The 24,243-nt window shown below is 39.7% G+C and overlaps 1 protein-coding gene across 2 annotated transcripts in view; it reads right to left on the bottom strand.

The window, feature by feature from the left end:
• cacna2d3a (calcium channel, voltage-dependent, alpha 2/delta subunit 3a) overlaps positions 1–23,497 on the bottom strand; it is a 104,974-nt gene extending 81,477 nt beyond the window's left edge. For both annotated transcript variants that reach the window (XM_009304342.5, XM_021478512.3), the window contains exons 1-4: positions 23,155–23,497; positions 21,121–21,202; positions 5,615–5,731; positions 5,198–5,257 (exon numbers count right to left, since the gene is read on the bottom strand). In XM_009304342.5, the coding sequence (XP_009302617.1) occupies positions 5,198–5,257; positions 5,615–5,731; positions 21,121–21,202; positions 23,155–23,249 (354 nt within the window). In that variant the 5' untranslated portion in view covers positions 23,250–23,497. The remainder of the gene's footprint in view (positions 1–5,197; positions 5,258–5,614; positions 5,732–21,120; positions 21,203–23,154) is intronic.
• Positions 23,498–24,243: the final 746 nt, after the last annotated feature.

The following is a 24,243-nucleotide window of genomic DNA, read 5'->3' as shown; positions in this document are numbered from 1 at the left end:
TTAATAAATAAATGCAGTGTTATTAAATAAATGCAGTGTTATTAAGGCAGTGTTAATAAATAAATGCACTGTTAAGACAAAGTTATTAAATAAATGCACTGTTATTGTTGCAGTGTTAGTATTTCAGTGTTATTAAATAAATTAACTGCTTTTATTGCAGTGTTATTAATGCATTGTTATTGAATAAATGCAGTGTTAATGATGAGGTGTGTTTAAATAAATACAGTGTTGTTAATACAGTGTTATATGCATTGTTATTAAAAATACACAGTTATAATTGCATAGTTATTAATGCTATAAATGTTTTATTGTATGTTTGACGTAATCGCAACTGAAATATGAAGAGAGGGCGTGGCATATAGTGGCCCCTCCCCTTAAAAAACGCCAATAGCGTTTAGTTCCCACAGCTCTGCCAGAGCTCTGATTTAGAGCTCTTATTTCTCAGAGTTCTCATTAAACTCAGGCGCATCAAATAAACAGCCAATAAGACAAAGGGGGCGGGGCAAGTTAGACACTAGACAGCATTTGATTGGTTTGATTAGATGAGAAACTGAAGTATGAGGTGACGGCAAAACATTTAGGTGTGACAGACTGGTGTTTATATCAGGTTTATATCTTCTAAATATGAGTTTTGTCATTGTTTTTTAGCACACTAGATTATACTTAATTGATTCTAACATTTAAAAAGCTTTATTTTAATTTCGTCTGACATTTAAAGCACTGGCTGTGTGAGCTACAGTACTGATTTGCTGAAACTCGGAGTGTTTATCTGTGTGAAATGAGCAGTGTTGCACATGTGAGGTCTGGCTCCACCTGAGGCTTTCACTGAGAAAAATTAACAGCTGTTCATGGTGGATTAACCTTCAGCCTTTACATGAGAGAGACTCAATAATGGATCCACTAGTAGCGCATTCACACACAGTCAAGTAACAAACAATTAAAGTGCAAATGCTTCATTCAAGTGACGAATTGTGGGTTTATTTTGCATCTCCTAGAGAAATGATTCTTCTATTTTATATGCACTCTCAGAAATAAGCGACATGGTGGCGCAGCAGGTAGTGCTGTCACCTCACAGCAAGAAGGTCGCTGGTTCGAGCCTTGGCTGGGTCAGTTGGCATTTCTGTGTGGAGTTTGCATGTTCTCCCTGCGTTCGTGTGGGTTTCCTCTGGGTGCTCCGGTTTCCCCCACAGTCCAAACACATGCAGTACAGGGGAATTGGGTAGGCTAAATTGTCCGTAGTGTATGAGTGTGAATGAGTGTGTATGGATGATTCCTAGAGATGGGTTGCGGCTGGAAGGGCATCCGCTGTGTAAAACATATGCTGCATAAGTTGATGGTTCATTCCACTGTGGCGACCCCGGATTTATAAAGGGACAAAACCGAAAAAGAAAATGAATGAATGAATGAATCTCATGAATAAAGGTAGAAAGCCTGTCATTGGGCCGGTACATTTTCAAAAGGTACATGTTGATTCCTAACTCATCCGGAAAGGCCCAGTGAAATTAAAATAACGTGTTTTACATGTTTGTATCAGTATGCAAGTCTTCAAGGTTATCCATGAGCTAGTGCAGTGGTTCCCAACCTTTTTCTTTGAAGCCCCCCCCATGAACATATACAAACATTGGAGCCCCCCCACCATATAAATACTGTGTACTATATATATATATATATATATGTGTGTGTGTGTGTGTGTGTGTGTGTGTGTGTGTGTTTGTGTAATATTAATATATAGTAGTATGTATAGAAAATATTAATTAATCAGTTTTAACTTGTCTTGGCCTTCAATAAAACCAAAATCTAGGTAGGCTTTGTCATACTGTCTAATCTTTTTCTTCGCCTCTGAAGAATCACTGCATTTACGTTTGTCTGCCATTTTTGTTTTGATTTTGCCTTTACGACACGTTGACAAGCAGATTGCGCGAGTGAGTAAAATTTAAATAATTATTTAAAGTTATTTATTTTAATTATTTTCACTATTATGTTGGAATTTTAGGTATGTGTTTAGATTTTTTTTTTTTTTTGGTACTTAAAAATACATATATAATGGTAGGGCTGCTCGATTTTGGGAAAAATCATAATCACGATTATTTTGGTCATAATTGTAATCACGATTATTCAAAACCATTGCCAGTTAAAGTCAAAATTATTAGCGCTCCTGAGATTTTTTTTTTTTTTTTATAAATATTTCCCAAATTATTTTTAACAGAGCAAGGAAATTTAACAGTATTTCCTATAATATTTTTTCTTCTATTTGTTTTATTTTAGCTTGAATATAAATATTTTGAAATCAATTTAAGGTCAATATTATTAGCCCCCTTAAGCAATATATATTTTTAATTGTCTGCAGAATAAACTACCGTTATAATGACTTGCCTTATTACTCTAATTAAGCCTTTGAACTGCACTTTAATCTGAATGCTTGTATTTTGAAAAATATCTAGTAAAATATTATGTGCTGTCATTATAGCAAAGACAAAAAGAAATCAGTAATTAGAAATGAGATATCAAAACTATTATGTTCAGAAATAAGTTAATAAAATATTCTTTCCATGAAACAGAAATTGGGCAGGAAAAGGTTTGCTAATATTCAAGAGGGCTAATAATTCTGACTTCAACTGTATACATACAGTTATTTTCCACCCTGCAAAGGAAAGAGAAATAAATACAATAGAATAAAATAAAAATATGAAACAAACTGTGCTTTAAGCATCTTCACTGTAAGAAAAACACTTTAGCTACAGCAGTCCTTCAGTCAAGAGCAGCGAGGGTTTTCTTGTTATGTTTGTTTAATAATGATAAAAACAGGCGGCAGAAGGATCATAGCGCGCTGTCTCTTTAATGGTTTCTCTTTCACGTCTTTTGATCCTCAACTCGTTTGTTTATTACACAAATGAGGGTTAATGTAAATAATCACTAAACACCGCGTTTTGACACCTATTTGACCATTAAAGCGTTCACGTTAAGATGACTTTAGATGTCTGCGCTCCTCTGCTCGTCTCAGTGTGTGAATGAGAGTGAATTCTGACCGGCCGCATGCTTCTGACTGCGTGATCGTGCTGCACACACACATAAGCTCTTTCGCGCTTTTAAGAGCAACACGTGTACAACTGGAACGTGGCAAAATATGATGCAATAATCATTTATCTCGATTAATGCTTTTTTATAATCGTTTGAAACCGAAATCTAAATCGGATTTTCGATTAATTGCAAAGCCCTTTATAATAGTGGAGCACTTTTATGCCTTTTTCTACCTCAATACTTATCCTCTCCCGCGCCCCCCCATGTGAACTCTGGCGCCCCCCTCAGGGGGGCGCGGACCCCAGGTTGGGAACCACTGAGCTAGTGTGGTACAAAACAGTGACAAAATCCACATTTTGAAGATGTAAAGTTGAGGCACATCACCATTTAATAAAAGTCAGATGTTAATGTGACTAAACGTTTTCTCTTTTAGGTAAGTTAGGATGATCACATGTGTTTCTGTTATGCTTAATCGCAGATTAATGAGATATTCAGTTGAAGTCCGGATTATTCGCCCCCTGTTTATTTTTTTCCCCAATTTCTGTGTAACGGAGAGCAGATTTCTCCAACAAATTTCTAAACATTTTAATAACTCATTTCTAATAACTGATTTATTTTATTATTTTAGCACATAATATTAGATATTACTAGATATTCTTTAAGACACTTCTATACAGCTTAAAGTGACATGTAAAGGCTTCACTAGGGTAATTAGGGTAACTAGGCAGGTTAGGGTAATTAGGCAAGTTATTGTATTATGATGGTTTGTTCTGTAGACTATCAAATAAAAAAAATAGCTAAAGGGGCTAATAATATTGACCTTAAAATGGTGTTTAAAAAATTTAAAACTGCTTTTATTCTAGCCGAAATAAAACAAATAAAACTTTCTCCAGAAGAACAAATAATATCATATCATATAATATTTTATGTATGTATGTATGTATATATATATATATATATATATATATATATATCATATAATACTGTGAAAATTTCCTGAATCTGTTCAACATCATTTCATCATTTGGGAAATATTTAAAAAAGAAAAAAATTCAAAGGGGGCTAATAATTCTGACTTCAACTGTATATATACACATATATATAAAATTTTTATTATTATTATTTAATTATTTAAAAATTTACAATGACAGAACCATGGTATAGGTGTCCAATGTCATCATATACAATAATATAGCCATCTAATATACAATTGTGCATCGGCTAGTATTTCAAGTCATTTGTAAAGGGCAGAATTAACAAAAAACACAAAATAAATATGATAATTAAAGAGTCTTTGAAGACACAATCTCCAAAAACTCCATTAGAGGATTCCAGATATGCCAGAAATCATCAGATTCCGGACGCAAGTCATAAGTCAGTTTTTTTACAAGGGTAAGAAAATGGCAATCTGACTTATCCACATATTGACAGAGGACCACAACACATGAATACGTTCTCTTACAAGATATCTCCAAAAGTGTAACACAGGTTATAGTACGTGACTAAGTTTTAGAGCAGTTTTACATTTCAGAAGTTAAATAGCTGGAGAAAGGGCAAAAGGTTTACCTATAATCATTTGTAGATGTCTGTCCAGAACTTCTTAATCATGTCGCTGTGCCAGAATACATGCAAAACAGTACCAACACTGGATCTGCACTTAAAACAACACTGAGAAACATTAGGGAATATCTTATTTAGACAAACTGGCGTTAAATAAGTTCTGTAAAACAATAAAATTATTTTGCTCATGGTTTGATATTGTGGCTCCTTTGAAAAATATACCAGAACAGACCAAAAGCCATTCTTCTTCACTAAAGTTTGTTCCACAGTATGAGAGAGAGATTGTTTGAGAAATGTTTTGGAAGTCAACTTTACACACAATCAGATTATTCTGCCTCTGGAAAAGCTCAGATGATGATGTCAGGGTTTTGGACGTTTCTGATTGGCTAATTGACAACATTTGAGTTAATGTGAGGCACAACTGTAGAATAGTGTTGAAGGAAAAGCTCGAACACACTGCTTCCTTGTGTGACAACATAGAGAATCAACAAGCCAGAATCAACAACAAAGCCAGATTACAATCTGCACACAGAGTTTAATACAGCAGAATGTCACTCATCAGGGGCTGTTGCCGTGGCGAAATGATGCTGTTTCTATGGTAACTGCTGTTGTGTCTCACCTGTAGGTCAGGATCCTCCTCGTGGTTCAGGTGTGCTTCTTCTGCTGCTTCCACCAAACGCTGGAGGGCAGACATGAATGGCCTTTATAATGGATCCTGCTTGTCATCAGTCATTTAATGCTTTCCGTTCACACACACACACACACACACACACACACACACACACACACACACACACACACACACACACACACACAGGCGCGCACACATACACACAAATCTATTTCCTCCTACAAGAAAGTATCTTTTAATTAAATATAATGACATTAAATATAAAGTGTTTAGTAATATACAATAAGTGAATTAAATATACTGAAAAAACAGAGTAGATTATTTAAATAAGGCAATTGAATTAAGATGACGCATTTCTTCTGCTGTGCACACATGGTATGCAGGTGGTCTAGGCGATCCTCTCACCTTTATGGCTTCAGCTTTCTTGTGAAACCTCTGCTCCATTTTGGCAGCGAGTTTCTTCACCAGTTTGATGCCATCGATCTCCTCCACCCTCACCGACCGCTCAAACTCCTTATACTTCTGTGGAAACAAAGTGGAAACACAAATTACTTCCAAACACTTCAGATATAGTGTGTGTTAGTGAATGTAGGACTATTGATGCACTTTAGCAGAACACTGTACTGAAATGGAGGGCACGTGAAGGGTTTGTGAGCACAATTAAGTGCACTCAGCATCCCGTATCATCTGATAATTGTAGGAAATAATCCCAAAAGGCGACTGACTGTGTAAAGCCACATAAAACAACACAAAGATCGAATGAATATGCCGAGTTCAGCAGCTAATCAGCCGGAATCAGCGGAGGTGAAGTGACGGCGACCAGCGAGACCTAGCTGTCACTCAAGTGGCCACGCCCTTAATTATGCAAACCTAATAAAACCCAATATAAAGAAAACGGATGAGTTATAAAAATAATTCACCCTCTCACAGTTGTCATGAAGGGTAATTTTAGCTATATAAACCAAAATCGTCTTTTGTACCAGGCTGTAAACACCTTTTTTTCCTGCTATAAAGTTGGCCATTACAACAGTGCGCTCTATAGAAGTCTGCTCTATTTTAGAGCCAGGACTAGTGGAGGTTTAATGAATTGCAGTTTCAGTTACTTCAGTATTATCTTCACGAAGGAGAGCGGGACGCTGCCGCCTGGTATTAACTGATGATATAAAGAGCCACACCCTAAAAACTGATAGCCCTGCCTTAAATGACAGATAGCCCCGCCCTAAATAACTTATAGCCCTGCCCTAAATACCTAATAGCCCTGCCCTAAAAAACTGAGAATATTGTCCTAAATGACTAATAGCTCCACCCAAAAGGACAGATAGCCCCGCCCTAAATAACTGACAGCCCCGCCCTAAAAGTACTGATAGTCTTGCCCTAAATGACAAATAGCTCAACCCTGAAGGACAGATAGTGCCGCCCTAAATAACGTATAGCCCTGCCCTAAATACCTAATAGCATTGCCCTAATTGACTGAGAGCCCTGCTCTAAAGAACTGAGAATATTGCCGTAAATGACTAATAGCTCCACCCTAAAGGTCAGATAGCCCCGCCCTAAATAACGGATAGCCCTGCCCTAAATATCTGAAAGCCCTGCCCTTAATAACTAATAGCCTTGCCCTAAATGACTAATAGCTCCACCCTAAAGGACATATAGCCCCGCCCTAAATAATGGATAGTCCTGCCCTAAATATCTGAAAGCCCCGCCCTTAAATACTGATAGCCCTGCCCTAAATAACTTATAGCCCTGCCCTAATTGACTGATAGCCCTGCTCTAAAGGGCTTAGAGTCTTGCCCTAAATGACTAATAGCTCCACCCTAAAGAACAGATAGCCCCGCCCTAAATAACTGACAGCCCCGCCCTAAAGGACTGCGAGTCTCGCTCTATGACTTATAGCTCCACCCTAAATGACTGATAGCTCCACCTTAAGAGACTGAAAACCATACTCTAAATGACTGATAGTCCTGCCCTAAAGAAATGATAGCTCCGCCCTAAACGAATGACAGTCCAGCCCAAAAGGCTTTCCATGTGACCAGAGGTGAGGAACGTGGTTTCGAGGGGGATGGTTCTGGTATTTGATTAAAGGAATGTTTAAAAAAAGATTAAATGAAGGTAAATCAACTTCTTACAAAATAATGAAGTGCAGATCCACCGTTTATAACAAGCACTGCAATACAAGCAACTCTCCCAATCATTAATGTCATTAGTTTATTTCTTTTCTTTGTTCAAGAAGTGTTTGTATATTTGCATCTTTCACTGAAATATTTGTTTTAAGATTGAATTAAGGAACTTTTTAACCCCAGATGATGGAACTGTTGATGTATTCCTGTAAAGTGTCTATATTCATCTCCGCTTGTGAAATTGATTTTTAATTGGGAAATTAGTTTTAGTGCCTTCAGCTCCTATTTTCTGTGAATTAGCAGGGCTTTAGAACAGTGAGGAGAGCCATAAATAAATCCCATCAGCCACAGTTTAATGTTATCTGAGTTTTCGGCACGTCAATCACCAATTTAAAATTAAACCAAAACTAATGCAGCTGAAGACAAAGTTACTGGTGCTCCTGTGTGCTTCCCTAGAGCTGAATAATGGAGAAAATACAGATTTTATACATAACTCATCTCTAATCACTGATTTATTTTCTCTTCTCCATGATGACAGCACATAATATTAGACTAGATATTCTTCAAGACACTAGTGTTCAGCTTAAAGTGACATGTAAAGGCTTCACTAGGGTAATTAGGGTAAAGTTAGGGTAATTAGACAAGTCTTTGTATAACAGTGATTTGTTCTGGAGACAATCCAACACAAACACAAACATGCAGACACACATATACTGTACACAAGCAACACACACACACACACGCATACAAGCACGAACGCACACACGTATGCACACAAACATGCACACACACATACATATTAAAAAAAATATTTATATAAAACACACACATATAGAAACACGGACAAAAGGGCACACACACACACACAAACACACACACACACACTCTTCTGCTTCTCTGCACGTGTGTTTGCTTGGCACTGAAGATAATAAATGTTGTTGCTCTTTGATGTATGACTGATAGCTTTGCCCTAAACTACAAATAGCCCCGCCCCCAAAATGACTGATAGCCCTGCCCTAAACGACTGATAGCCCCGCCCCCTAAATGACTGAAAGCTTCGGCATAAATAGCTCCGCCCTAATTGACTGATAGCTTCATGACAAATGACTGATAGCCCCATCCTAAATGACTGATAGCCCCGCCCTAAACGACTGATAGCCCCACCCTAAAGTACTGATAGCTCCTTCATAAATGACTGAAAGGCCTGCCCTAAAAAACTGATAAAGCTGCAGTCACACTGGGCTTTTCCTCCCATAGACTTCCATTCATACGCACGCGAATGCGTCAGCCCGGAAACGCAGGGTCATGCGTCAAGTTTCGCAGGTGGCTGCGGTGCAAAGTTCAAGCTTGGGGAACTCTGACCTGCGAAATCGCATCACTTGACTGCGTGAGAACAATGGAGGATCAAAACATGACCTCTCTGGACAGAAATTTAAAACATGGAGCAATCGCTCGCTTTTTATAATAATCTAATAAGCTTATTTAATCCCGCCCCTTTTCACAGTGCCGCACGACAGAATATCGCATGCTCAAACTCTAATGTGACCGCAGCTTAACTCCGCTACAAATAACTGATAGCTCCGCCCTAAAAGACTGATTGCCACACCCTTAAATGTATGATAGCTCCACAAAAAATTACTGATAGCCCCACAATAAATGACTGAGGGCTCCGGCCAAAAATGACTGAGGGCTTCACCCTAAAGTATTGACAGCCCCGCCCTAAATAACTGATAGCCTCGCCCTAAATAACTAATAGCTCCACCCTAAGTAACTGATAACCCTCCCCTAAATAACTGATAGCTCCACCTTAAATAACTGATAGCCCCGCCCAAAATAACTGATAGCCCCGCCCTAAATAACTGATAGCACTGCCCTAAATAACTGATAGCCCCGCCCTAAGTAACTGATAGCCCTCCCCTAAATAACTGATAGCTCCACCCTAAGTAACTGATAGCCCCACCCTAAATAACTGATAGCCCCGTCCTAAATAACTGATAGCCCTGCCCTAAATGACTGATAGCTACACCCTAAAGGACTGATACCCCCGCCCTAAAACGACTAATAGCACCGCCCTAAATGACTAATAAATCCAGCCTAAAGGACATACTGTAAACACGCGCACACACATACATATTCACATTAAAAAAAACACATATACAAACACACACAAGCGCACATGCACACACACAAACACACACACAGTCTTCTGCTTCTCTGCACTTGAGTTTGCTTTGGCACTGAAGATAATGAATGTTGTTGTTCTTTGACTAAATGCTTTCGCTCTTTGTTTGTTAGTTGCTGAGGATAAAAGCATCTGCTAAATGCTTAAATGCAAATTAGTGTGTGTGTGTGTGTGTGTGTGTGTGTGTGTGTGTGTGTGTGTGTGTTCATGCACATGCTTGCATTTTATTCATTCAATTATTTTTCTTCAGCTTAGTCCCTTTGTTCATCAGTGGTCACAACAGCGGAATGAACCACCAACTATTCCAGCATATGATTTACGCAGCAAGTGCCCTTCCAGCTGCAACCCAGTACTGGGAAACACCCATACACACTCATGCACTACTCATTCCCCTATAGCGCATGTGTTTGGACTGGGGAGAAACCGGAACACCCGAAGGAAATCCACGACAACACGGGGAGAACATGCAAACTCCACACTGAAACGCCAACTGACCCAGACGGGACTTGAACCAGAGGCCTTCTTGCATTTTACTTCAGCATGAAGAACTTTTAATGAAACAAACTCTGGGTTACAGAATAAGTTTGGAGTTATTAAACAGAGCCGATCCAGACGGGTTAAAAATGAGTGGTTCTGCGGGAGATTTGGTTCCCCTCTCCACCATTTCCCTTCAAAATGAAAGAGATATTCCAGCAGAGAGGAACAAACGCGAGCGGAGGAAAATGATCATGGAGGAAGGCATGGAGGAGCCCTGGAGAAACACCGCTAATGACCCGTGAACAGGGTGTGAGGGAATCCATTTACCAACAATCTGCTGCTTTCATGATGAGGTTTGGGGAACGGCACACGCTCAAACCCTCCACCAGGACATTATTCTCAGTAGCTGCGCTTCAATGCAAAGATGCAAATTAGATTCATGCACAAAACCTGAATAAAAGATTGCTGAATAAAGCAGCGTTACCATCCAATGAGAAACCAGAGAGAATGAAACCATCCTGATTTCACCAAGTGTGAGTATTCACACCAATCATTCGATTCTAGTTCGATTAAGACAGTACTCTGATTAAGAGTCCACCATGTAAACAGTGATTGTTCATTAATTTGATCAGATTAAGGTCCTAATGAGATGTGTGGAGTACGCCGATTATAGTCGCAATATTGAAGTGCGAACAAACATGTAAACACCTTAATCGAACTATTACCGTCATGTAATACACACACCGATAGCAACACCGCAGGAGAAATGCCAGCACAGGCTTCCAGTATCCGTAGTTTCAGGCGCTGCACATCTTGTATCCTCACACCACAGACAATAAGGATAGCGGGGCCATTCTTCATCAATGGAAACGTCAAGGCCACTGGATATTTGACATTGCTATGATGATGTGTTTCCCTCTGTATGCACTGAAGCGGGCACGTTTCTCCAGCAAGATGGTGCACCATCACATTATGGAAGTCAGGTCAGAGCATTCCTAGATGAACACTTTCCTGAGAAGTGGATTGGTGGTCGTGGGCCAGCTGAATGGTCTCTCGATCTGACCCTCTTAGACTTTTATCTTTGGGGTCATCTGGAGGTAATTGTCTATGGCAGGGATCACCAAACTTGTTCCTGGAGGGCCGGTGTCCTGGAGATTTTAGCTCCAACCCTAATCAAACACACCTGGATAAGCTGATCAAGGTCTTACTTGGTATACTTGAAACATCCAAGCAGGTGTGTTGAGGCAAGTTGGAGCTAAACCCTGCAGGAACACCGGCCCTCCAGGACCGAGATTGGTGACCCCTGGTCTATGGTGTGAAGATACAAGACGTGCAGCACCTGAAACTACGGATACTGGAGTCCTGTGCTGGCATTTCTCCTGCGGTGTTGCTATCAGTGTGTGAAGAGCGGGAGAAGAGGCTTGCATTGACAATCCAACACAATGGCCAGCACATTGAACACAAGTGGTCAGAAACTTGTCAACAACTCATGAAAGAATAAAGTTACGTTTAAACCAAGCACACCGTTGTTTTTCTTGTGAAATTCCCAATAAGTTTGATGTGTCACATGACCTTCCTCCTATGAAAACAAAACAAAAGTTGGATCCAAGATGGCCGACTTTAAAATGGCCACCATGGTCATCACCCATCTTGAAAAGTTTGCCTAACGCTAATATGACCAACCATTCCCATTTTATTAAGGTGTATCCATATAAATGGTCCACCCTAGACAGCACCAACACACACTGCAAACTATTAGAAATGCTCAACAACTCAACTTTAAGTTTAAAAGTAACCAAAAGAAAGATCAAGATCCTATAATGCAACTCAAAAGCAGAAAAGAACAGGGAAAATTAAAAACATCGATCACTAAATATGCAAAACTGCTCATTTACACATGTTTTTCCAGTGTGGTTCCAGCAGTTGTGTTGAAATGCATTAGTAAAGTAATTTAATATTATCCTCCACACACACACACACACACACACACGCACGCACGCACGCACGCACACACGCACACACACACACGCACACACACGCGCACACACACACACGCACACGCACACACGCACGCACGCACGCACGCGCGCACACACACGCACGCGCACACACACACGCACGCACGCACAGACACACGCGCACACACACACGCACACACACACACACACACACACACACGCGCACACACGCACACACACACACAGGCTTGATTCCAGTAGGTGTGTGAACTCTGCAGTGGCTCTAATAGTTGAAGTGCAGGAGTGTTGTGTGGGCAAACGCACCTCCACACTGTAAAAATAGGACTACTACAGCAGGACACCTTTAAAACATTAATTACTCCACACTCTGCGCTTCAGAGTCATTAGGAGCCATTATATAAACACATTTCACACAGGGCGTACGGCCATGCGGACGGTTTAAAGCACACGGTTTGCCTTTGTTCTGTTTGACATACACAGAGGAAAACACTTTATTTAATTGAGCTATACAGTATATGCTTTATATATCAGCACACTGCAGATCATGCTTTCTCTCACTTAGTTTTAGCAAAAACAGACTTCATTATTTCTGAAAACAACACTACAGTCACTGCTTATCTTCTTAATTTAAGAGTTCTGAGATATTTGGAGAAAAAACAAGACTAAAACTCTGAATCTGCATCTGAAAATTAATGTTGGGCAAAGATTAATAACATTAAAAATAAACACTTGTGTTGACGTGTGTTTGTGTGTTATACATATTTACTATGTTTATGTGATGCACAGACATTAGCAGAAACAAAACTATATGTGATAATATATTTTCTTTCCTTTAAGTCTCTGATTTATCAGCGGTTGCCACAGCAGAATGAACCGCCAATTATTCCAGCATATGTTTTATACAGCTGATGCCTTTCAAGCTGCAACCCATTACTGGGAAACACCCATACACACTCATTAACACTCACACTCATACACTCATTTTCCTTCGGCTTAATCCCTTTATTAATCAGGGGTCTCCACAGTGGAATGAACCGCTAACTATTCCAGCATGCATCACACAGCGCATGACCTTCCAGCTGCAACCCAGCAATAGGAAACACACATACACACATTCATATACACACACTCATACACTCATTCTCATATTTCCTTTGGCTTAATCTCTTTATTAATCAGGGGTCTCCACAGTGGAATGAACCGCTAACTATTCCAGCATGTTTCACACAGCGGATGGGCTTCCAGCTGCAACCCAGTACTGGGAAACACCCATACACACTCATTAACACTCACACCCATACACTCATTTTCCTTCGGCTTAGTCCCTTTATTAATCAGGGGTCTCCACAGTGGAATGAACCGCTAACTATTTCAGCATGTTTCACACAGCGGATGGCCTGCCAGCAGCAACCCATTCTTAGGAAACACCCATACACACTCACTCATTCACACACACACACACATACACACACTACAGCCAGTTTAGTTGATCAATTCTCCTATAGCGCATGTGTTTGGACTGTGGAGAAACCAGAGCACCCGGAGGAAACCCACGCTAACACAGGGAGAACATGCAAACTCCACACAGAAACACCAGATTCTTTCAATGTTTATATATATATATATATTTATCAAAAAGGGCAGCGCGATGGCATAGTGGGTAGTGCTCTCGCCTCACAGCAAGAAGGTCTTTGGTTCGAGTCCCAGCTGGGTCAGTTGGTGTTTCTGTGTGGAGTTTGCATGTTCTCCCTGTGTTGGCGTGGGTTTCCCTCCGGGTGCTCCGGTTTCTCCACAGTCCAAACACATGCGCTATAGGGGAATTGATCAACTAAACTGGCTGTAGTGTGTGTGTATGGATGTTTTCCAATGATGGGTTGCAGCTGGAAGGGCTTCCGCTGTGTAAAACATGCTGGATAAGTTGGTGATTCATTCCGCTGTGGCGACCCCAGATTAATAAAGGGACAAAGTTGAAAAGAAAATGAATGAATGAATGAATGAATGAATGAATGAATGAATGAATGAATGATTTTCACATGTCAGAAATGGAAGATGTCTATAAAGAACTGAACATGCGCTCAGCATATAAACACTGAGTTGAATAGGTTTATTGATCTGGAAAGGAGATTGATCACTTCCTGTGAGACACACACACACACACAGTTTCCCTTGATTTAACCTTGAAACATGAGATTTCTCCGATGCAATGATCATATGAGCTGTTTAATGTGTGATGATGATGATGATGATGAAGCAGAATGAAGCAAGCTCAGTTGAAACAAGAATGAGGATGAAGACTGAGGATGATGATGATGAGGATGAAGATGAGTGAAGAAGATTAGGATGAAGATGATGGCAGTGAAGATGAGAATGATGAAGATGAGTGATTAAGATGGCTAGAATGATGAAGATGATAAAGATTATGCTGAGGATGAAGATGTTCAGGATGAAAAACATGTTGAGGAAGAAGATGTTGAGGATGAGGATGAAGATGAGTGATTAAGATGACTAGAATGATTAAGATGTCGAGGATGATGAAGATGTTCAGGATGAAGAACAATGTTGACGATGAAGATGATGAGGATGCGCGATTAAGATAACTAGAATGATGAAGATGTCGAGGATGAAAAAGATGCTCAGGATGAAGAAGATGATGTTGAGGAGGATGAAGATGATGAAGAAGATGATGAGGGTGAGGATGACAAGATTGATGAAGATGAGTGATTAAGATGACTACAATGATGAAGATGGTGAGAATGATGAAGATGTTCAGGATGAAGAACAATGTTGAGGATGATGAAGATGATGAAGATTATGTTGAGGATCAAGATGATTAGATGCGCGATTAAGATAACTAGAATGATGAAGATGTTGAGGATGAAAAAGATGCTCAGGATGAAGATGATGTTGAGGAGGATGAAGATTATGAAGATGACGTTGAGGATGAAGAAGTTGAAGATAAGAAAGATGAATGATGAAGATGTTAAGGGTGAAGAACATGATGTTGAAGATGATGAAGATAATGAAGAAGATGATGAGGGTGAGGATGACAAGAATGATGAAGATGAGTGATTAAGATGACTACAATGATGAAGATGGTGAGGATGATGAAGATGTTCAGGATGAAGATGATGTTGAGGATAATGAGGATGATGATGAAGACGAGTGATTAAGATGACTAGAATGATGAAGATGGTGATGAGACTGATGATGATGCAGATTATTTTGAGGATGATGAAGATGAGGATATAGTGTGAGAGTGAATGGGGATGGGGACTGGAGCACATTTCCGTCCCGCACTGATCAGCCTGAACTCTCTTCTGCAGTGTGCTCCAGTTCTTCAGCCGTTCTTTTGCTCCAGGCCTTAATGTTCCATCACTGCTCAAACCACCTGAGGGTCCGCTATCATCCATGCCCAGACACTGCTGCTCTGATGAGTTCACACACACACACACACACACACACAACAAACTAAATACATGCATATACACAAACATATACATGCACACACACTTAGACACACACACACACACACACACACACAACAAACTAAATACATGCACATACACAAACATATACATGCACACACACTTAGACACACAGAAACACACACACACACACACACAACAAACTAAATACATGCACATACACAAACATATACATGCACACACACTTAGACACACAGACACACACACACACACACACACACAACAAATTAAATACATGCACATACACAAACATATACATGCACACACACTTAGACACACAGACACACACACACACACACACACACACACACACACACACAACAAACTAAATACATGCACATACACAAACATATACATGCACACACACTTAGACACACACACACACTCCCAAATACATGCACACACATACTCAGACACACACACACGCAAAATACATGCGTGCACACACACAGGCTCTCTCCATATCTGTACTAATGTTTCTACTGTACAGACTGTATATGAACTCGACCCTCACTACAAACATTCTGCACTCACAGCACTTCATTCTGTCTGATTTATGAGCCGGTTTCCTCATGGAGACTGAAAAATGTCCCCGTAAGGTCAGAATTTACTGGTATTTCTATACGCAAGACATTTGGTTCCCTCAACATGATGAATACTAGATCCACACACACACACACACACACGGCCTGGGGACACACTTACACCAGTTCATTGACATTACTCCACACTCTGCTCTCCTCTTTCTCGGCACGCATCTCCTCCTCTGGGCTCCTGTCATACGCCTCTTTCCTTTTCTTCTCCTCTGATGCCCTCCGCTCTGTTTTTCTCCTCGCTGCCTTTCTGTCTACTCACCAGGCATGTTCGCTTTCTTCTTTTTAAAGCGTCACACAGATAATCTGCCCCTCGGGCTGCCATCCGCTTTACTTAGCAGCACACACACACACCACCAACTGTCACACTGCCTTTTTGAAGAAAAAGCAATACCAACATACACACACACACACATGCACACACACACGCACGCACACACTAAAGTTTTTGGAGTGACACCATGCATTTAAATACAGCAGTCATTCCTGTAAACTATCCGTCTGTTAGTGTATGGAGCATCATTTATTTCAGCATGCTGATGTGCTTCCAACTGAACCTGGATATTGAGTAGGGGCGGGGTTTATTTCAGTATGCTGATGGACTTCCAATTGAACATGAATATTAATTAGGGGCGGGGCTTTATTTCAGTATGCTGATGTGCTTCCAACTAAACCTGGATATTGAGTAGGGGGTGGGGCTTTATTTCAGTATGTTGATGTACTTGCAACTGAAACTGAATATTAAATAAGGGCGGGGTTTATTTCAGTATGTTGATGTACTTGCAACTGAAACTGAATATTAAATAAGGGCGGGGTTTATTTCAGTATGTTGATGGACTTCCAATTGAACATGAATATTGATTAGGGGCCGGGGCTTTATTTCAGTATGCTGATGTCCTTCCAACTGAACATGAATATTAAGTAGGGGCAAGGTTCATTTCAATATCCTTCCAACTGAACCTGAATATTAAGTAGGGGCGGGGCTTTATTTCAGTATGTTGATGCACTTGCAACTGAAACTGAATATCGAGTAGGAGGCGGACTTTATTTTAGCACGTTGATGTACTTTCAACTGAAACTGAATATTAAGAAGGGGCAGAGCTTATTTGCATGATGTACTTCCAACTGAACCTGAATATTGAGTAGGAGGCAGGGCTTTATTTCAGTATGCTGATGTACTTCCAACTGAACCTGAATATTAAGCAGAGGGCGGGGCTTTATTTCAGTATGCTGATGTACTTCCAACTGAACCTGAATATTGAGTAGGAGGCAGGGCTTTATTTCAGTATGCTGATGTACTTCCAACTGAACCTGAATATTAAGCAGAGGGCGGGGCTTTATTTTAGTATGCTGATGTACTTCCAACTGAACCTGAATATTGAGTAGGAGGCGGGGCTTTATTTTATTATGGTGATGTACTTTCAACTGAACCTGAATATTGAGTAGGAGGCGGGGCTTTATTTTTAGTATGCTGATGTACTTCCAACTGAACCTGAATATTGAGTAGGAGGCGGGGCTTTATTTCAGTATGCTGATGTACTTCCAACTGAACCTGAATATTGAGCAGGGGGCGGGGCTTTATTTCTATATGGTGATGTAATTCCAACTGAAACGGAATATTGAGTGGGGGTGGGGCTTTATTTCTATACGGTGATGTACTTACAACTGTAACTGAATATTAAGTAGGGGGTGGGCCTTTCTTTTTGTCCATCATTCTTTCATAGCAAACTAACAGTAAGAATATTGAATATTAAGAATATTAAGGCTAAGAATATTGTGGATGAATCACCAAACTGACATAATACTGAAGTGTTATTTTAATTAGTAATGTGCATTGCTAAACACTTATTTTGGACAACTTTAAAAAGGTGAGTTTGTCAAAAAATTAACCCTCAGAATGCAGATGTTCTGATAGTCAACCAAACATATTTTCCTATTAAACCATACACTAATAAAAACTTTCAGATTATAAATAAATCCCAACTTTAAATTAACTGACACAAATAAACAGGCGTGGGATGCAATATAAATTTTCAATATAAAGCATTTATTTAGCTTTATCATAAATGCTGTTTTTTCTGCTGAGATCTGGCAACACAAATGACTCAAAACCTGAATGATTTACCCTGCAAGCGTACAGATGAAACACTGATGCACATTTAAATACACCTTTACCAATTAATTGTTCAGTTTGGATCATTAAATTGGTTGCTGACTGCCATAAATCCCTGAACTGTACATACGGCACACAGGATTAAGCAATAAGAGGTGAATTTAAACTAAATATTGCACGCAAAGCACACTGATTGCTCATAAGAGCCCTCTGACCCATTACAGATCCTACTTTTCTCATAATAACACACTGACCTGGATGAGAAGGAAGATCACGAGCACAAACCAACACACCGATGCGGGCTTGAAGCTCGTGGGTGGTTTAATTAGCGTAGATTGTGTGTATGCGTGTGTACAGAACATGTGCTGGTGTGTGTGTGATCACAGGGAACTGCAAAAACACGAGCACACACTCACTTTACTGGTAAAAGACACCACAGGACAAGATAAAAACCTTATACTGATAGAGAGAACGGCTTTAAAAAGAGTATATCTGACAGTGATACATTGATATGCCATTCATGCTATTCAAAGCTTGCAATTACAACCCTCCAATATCAACCCTGATCGCAAAAAAATGAGTATAATCTGTTTATTTGGTCACGTTTAAAACAAAAAAATGTTCTGAATCTACTGTAAATAGCTAGGTTTGCTATTTTTAAGCGCATTTCGGTATATCACATTAGTATGTATGATTTACACCTAGTGGTTGAAGTAGGTATTGCTGTGCAAATTCAAAATACTGAAGGTTTTTGTTACACAAAGGTTGCCAGATTGACGACACAAACCGGAGCGAGTGTGCCTGATGATCGAGCCTTAAACTTTAAACTACTCAGCTAATGTTGACATTTGTAACATTAGCATTATTTGCTAATTAAAAACCACCTCATGTGTATTTTTATAACTGTGAATCCGCATTGCTGCTTCTGCTTCTGTCCACCAGAGGGCACATTTTCAACTCTATCCACATATATTGAGAGCCTTCATGACTGAAATTAAAAACACTGTTTTCCACTATTTGGCAACCCGGTGTGCTGAAAAACACTCAACGTTCATTATATTAGGTACACCTGTCCAACTGCTTGTTAACGCAAATTTCTAACCAGCCAATCACATGGCAGCAGCTCAATGCATTTAGACATGTAGGCATGTAGACATGGTCAGTTCTAAGCGAGCATCAGAATGGGGAAGAAAGAGGATTTAGGCAGACGGGCTGCTCTGAGTATTTCAGAAACTGCTGATCTACTAGAATGTTCACGCACAACCATCTCTAGGGTTTACAGAGAATGCTCCGACAAAGAGGAAATATGCAGTGAGCGGCAGTTCTGTGGGCGCAAATGCCTTGTTGATGAGGCCAGAGGTCAGAGGAGAATGGCCAGACTGGTTCCAGCTGATAGAAAGGCAACAGTAACTCAAATAAGCACTCGCTACAACCGAGCTCTGCAGAAGAGCATCTCTGAACACACAACACGTCCAACCTTGAGGCGGATGGGCTACAGCAGCAGAAGAGCACACCGGGTGCCGCTCCTGTCAGCTAAGAACAGGAAACTGAGGCTACAATTCACACAGACTCACCAAAACTGGACAATAGAAGATTGGAGAAACGTTGCTGCTCTGATGAGTCTCCATTTCTGCTGACACATTCGGATGCTCGGCTCACACTTTGGCCTCAACAACACGAAAGCATGGATCATCCTGCCTTGTATCAGCGGTTCAGGCTGGTGGTGGTGGTGTAATGGTGTGGGGGAGATTTTCTTTGGGTCCATTAGTACCAATTGAGCATCAACGCCACAGCCTACCTGAGTATTGCTGCTGACCATGTCCATCCCTTTATGAGCACAGTGTCTCCATCTTCTGATGGCTACTTCCAGCAGGATAACGCAGCATGTCATAAAGCTCAATCATCTCAGACTGATGAACATGACGATGAGTTCACTGTACTCAAATGGCCTCCACAGTCACCAGAGCTCAATCCAATAGAGCAGCTTTGGGATGTGGTGGAACGGGAGATTGGCATCATGGATGTGCAGCCGACAAATCTGCATCAACTGTGTGATGCTATCATGACAATATGGAGCAAAATCTCTGAGGAATATTTCCAGTAGCTTGCTGAATCTACGCCATGAAGGATTAAAGCAGTTCTGAAGGCAAAAGGGGTCCAACCCGGTACTAGTAAGGTGTACCTAATAAAGTGGCCGGTGAGTGTATAATTGGCTAAAGTGGCAGTGGGCGGAGTCACACAGATCAAAGCAAAGTCAGACATTCCAACATGGAATACACACGTTTGACGCAGAATATCTGACTTCAGCATTGTTTTTCTGATAAACAAGAATGTTCACTGAGCATGTTTCCTCAATGTCTGCAAACATTTTATGGTGTTCTTATAATTAAGAAGAGTCAACAACTGACATACAGCACCTGAAACCTGATTAACTTATTAAAATACGCTAAATCCACATTTAAACATTTGCTGTCGTGAGCTTTTGAGACATAAACTCTGCTGTCTGTTGTTTTATATGCAATAAGACACACCCTAAGGCAGGGGTGTCAAACTCAATTCCTGGAGGGCCGAAGCCCTGCACAGTTTAGTTCCAACCCTGCTCCAACACACTTACCTGTAGGTTTCAAACAAGCCTAAAGGACTCAATTAGTTTGATCAGGTGTGTTTAATTAGGGTTGAAACTAAACTGTGCAGAGCTGCGGCCCTTTTGGAACGGAGTTTGACACCTGTGCTCTAAGGTATATAGATAATAAGAGAAATTAATGTATACAATAAAAAAAACTGCTTGCGAAAAAGCTGATTTGAAAATGCATATATAATGTAAAAAGGACGACGGAAGCACACACACACACACACAAACACACACACTCAATATTCAACCCAAGTGTACTGTCCGCCCTTGCTCTGCACAGTTTGGTTGTGGCGGTGTTGCTGTAAATGCACAGCTCAGCACAGCTCAGTTTACCTTTTGCAGCAGCTGAGAGCCTGAATATTTAGCTGCGATGGATTTTATCTCTCCGCCAAACGCCGAAGCCCAAAGTTTCACACTGGAATGAAGAAAGAAATAGTTATGAGAAACATAAAATGAACAGAACTGCAATCAACGGGAATGAAAGCAGTGCAACTTGACTAAGTATCACGCATGAAGAAAAATGTGCACAACATTGAATGGTTAGACAGTTCAACAAATGCCGACAAATGTTTTACGCAGCAGATGCCCTTCCAGTAGAACTGGGAAACACCCATACACACTTATTCACACACACATTCATTCACTACAGCCAATTTAGTTCATTCATTCATTTCCATTTATTAATCTGGGGTCACCACAGCGGAATGAACCGCCAACTTATCCAGCAAGTTTTTACGCAGCAGATGCCCTTCCAGCCGCAACCCATCTCTGGGAAACATCCACACACACTCATACACTATGGACAATTTAGCCTACCCAATTCATCTGTACCGCATGCCTTTGGACTGTGGGGGAAACCGGAGCACCCGGAGGAAACCTACGCAAATGCAGGGAGAACATGCAAACTCCACACAGAAACGCCAACTGAGCCGAGGCTCGAACCAGCGACCTTCTTGCTGTGAGGCGACAGCACTACCTACTGCGCCACTGCCTCGCCGCCAATTTAGTTCATCAACTAAATTGAAGCCGGAGCACCCAGAGGAAACCCACGCCAACACGGGGAGAACATGCAAACTCCACACAGAAGCACCAACTGGCCCAGCCGGGACTCAAAGCAGCGACCTTCCTGCTGTAGGACGACAGTGCTAACCACTGAGCCACCGTGCCGCCTTATATAGTTTGTTCATCAAATTTAAAACATATCAAAACTTTAAAATCAAAAGAAAAAAAGTTTAAAAATTTTGGTGTAAAAATTTATTAAGCCAAATTTTATATATATATATATATATATATATATATATATATATATATATATATATATATATATATGTATGTATGTATGTATGTGTGTGTGTGTGTGTGTGTGTGTGTGTGTGTGTGTGTGTGTGTGTGTGTGTATATATATATATATATATATATATATATAATGAGTGTATGTTGTAATATGAAATCCATATATGAAGTTGTCATGCATTCAAATGATACAGACTGAGGCAAAACAGACATGATATGGATGATATGGTCAGTCAGACGTCTAGTGGGATTGTTTATATTTTCATATATCAAATTTCTATATACGCATAATAGTCTAATAATAATAATAATAATAATAATAATAATAAATCACTGTTTTCACATTAGAGTAAAGCCAGTTTACCTTAATGTGAACTTGCAGGGTGAAATGCTGCAATATTGTTTTAAATCTATATGGTAAACTATTATACAATTTAAAATATATAACAAATTTCTAAATCAAAAGTAAAAGTAAAAATAAAATAATAATAATTTTTTAAAAAATAAAATACTAATAATTATTATTATTGTTGTTATAATTATTATTATTATTATTATTATTATTATTATTATTATTAAAAAATAATTACAAAAAAACACTAAATTCATAAACATTTCTTGTGATAGCAACATTTGATATGTCCTTCATTGTCAGCATTATTGAATATAGCCTAATATCAATAGGCTATAATTTCAGCACTATAATAAAGGCGAAAAGATGAAGTGAAATGTACTCACAGATGTACAAAATCAGTATAGCAGCGCTATAATAAGTTATAAATGTATATGGTAAGCTATTTGTCAGATTTAAAATGTATTAAAACTTTAAAATCAAAAGAAAAGTTAAGAAATGTTGGTGGAAAATGACTAAAATCATGAACATTTATTGTTATTGTTAACATGAATTAATACAGGCGAAAAAATAAAGTTGAATGCACTCACAGATGGACGAAATCAGAATATCAGCGCTATAATAAATGAGAATGAAATCTGAGGTGCAGATGTAGAACACCGGTATATCATCATCATCATCACTACTGTAACCGCGAAATGATCTAAATAAAGTGTACTCACACTGACAGGGGGATCCCTTGATGAGACGCACATATTCCTGAATCATTAATAATCCACAGGAGGAGGACAAACAGCCGACAGAAAACACACTTCATGCTTGTACTGCCGTGCGGAGCGAGCAGCGGATGAACAACAGATGTGTGTGTGTGCGCGCGCGTGCATGTGTGTGCGCGTGCGTGTGTTTCCTCGGATGAAGTGCGCTGAAAGAAGAGTGTCGTGTCTTCTCTTTCATCCTCTTTCTCTTTCTCCTCTGCTCTGTTTCTGTCCTCAGGAGGATCCGCTACCAAATGATGCCACGCGATGACGAAATGCTGAACAAAACCGCGGGAAAAATGGATGAGACGCGCCAAACTGAGCGGAAGCACATTTACACACCTGTAAACTCAGCAGCAGCTGTTGGTTATTAGTGTTTAGGGAGCTAATGATGCACTTCACCGAACTTTACACGTTTACTGCATAAAGGAGTCAAAGGAGACATTTTAGGCCTACTTTTAAAACAATAATGCAGCATTTCAAACTGCAAGTTCACATTGGCTTTACTCTAATGTATAAAACGGTGATTTATTATTATTATTATTATTAGACTATTATCCGTATATAGAAATTTGATATATAAAAATATAAACAATCCCACTAGACGTCTGACTGACCATATCATCCATATGTCATCAGTCTGTATCGTTTGAGCGTCCATCAGACTTATATATATATATATATATATATATATATATATATATATATATATATATATATATATATATATGTAACCGGTTCTGCGTTGTGTTTTCTTTGTTTTATTATGGAATAACCAGTCGGAGATCTGCAGTTGTGACGGCTCTTTACTCACTGAGAATTAATCAAAAAGCACAGCTTTTACAGTGTGTCTTCGCCCTTTACAGCTTTTCTCTCCCATGCATAATCAGTCCAGAAAGGGAAGAGATGAAGAGAAAGATAGAACAAAGCTCCAAACAATATTAACAAAGTGACAAAACATACCTGAGAATTAATCAAAAAGCACAGCTTTTACAGTGTGTCTTCGCCCTTTACAGCTTTTCTGTTAAAAGTAAAGTGCAATGCATTTAGCATTCA

This window comes from Danio rerio, chromosome 8 (assembly GCF_049306965.1).
Source record: "Danio rerio strain Tuebingen ecotype United States chromosome 8, GRCz12tu, whole genome shotgun sequence".
NCBI lineage: Eukaryota > Metazoa > Chordata > Actinopteri > Cypriniformes > Danionidae > Danio > Danio rerio.
The sequence above is the reverse complement of the archived record's forward strand: the minus strand, read 5'-3'. Positions and strand labels throughout refer to the sequence as shown.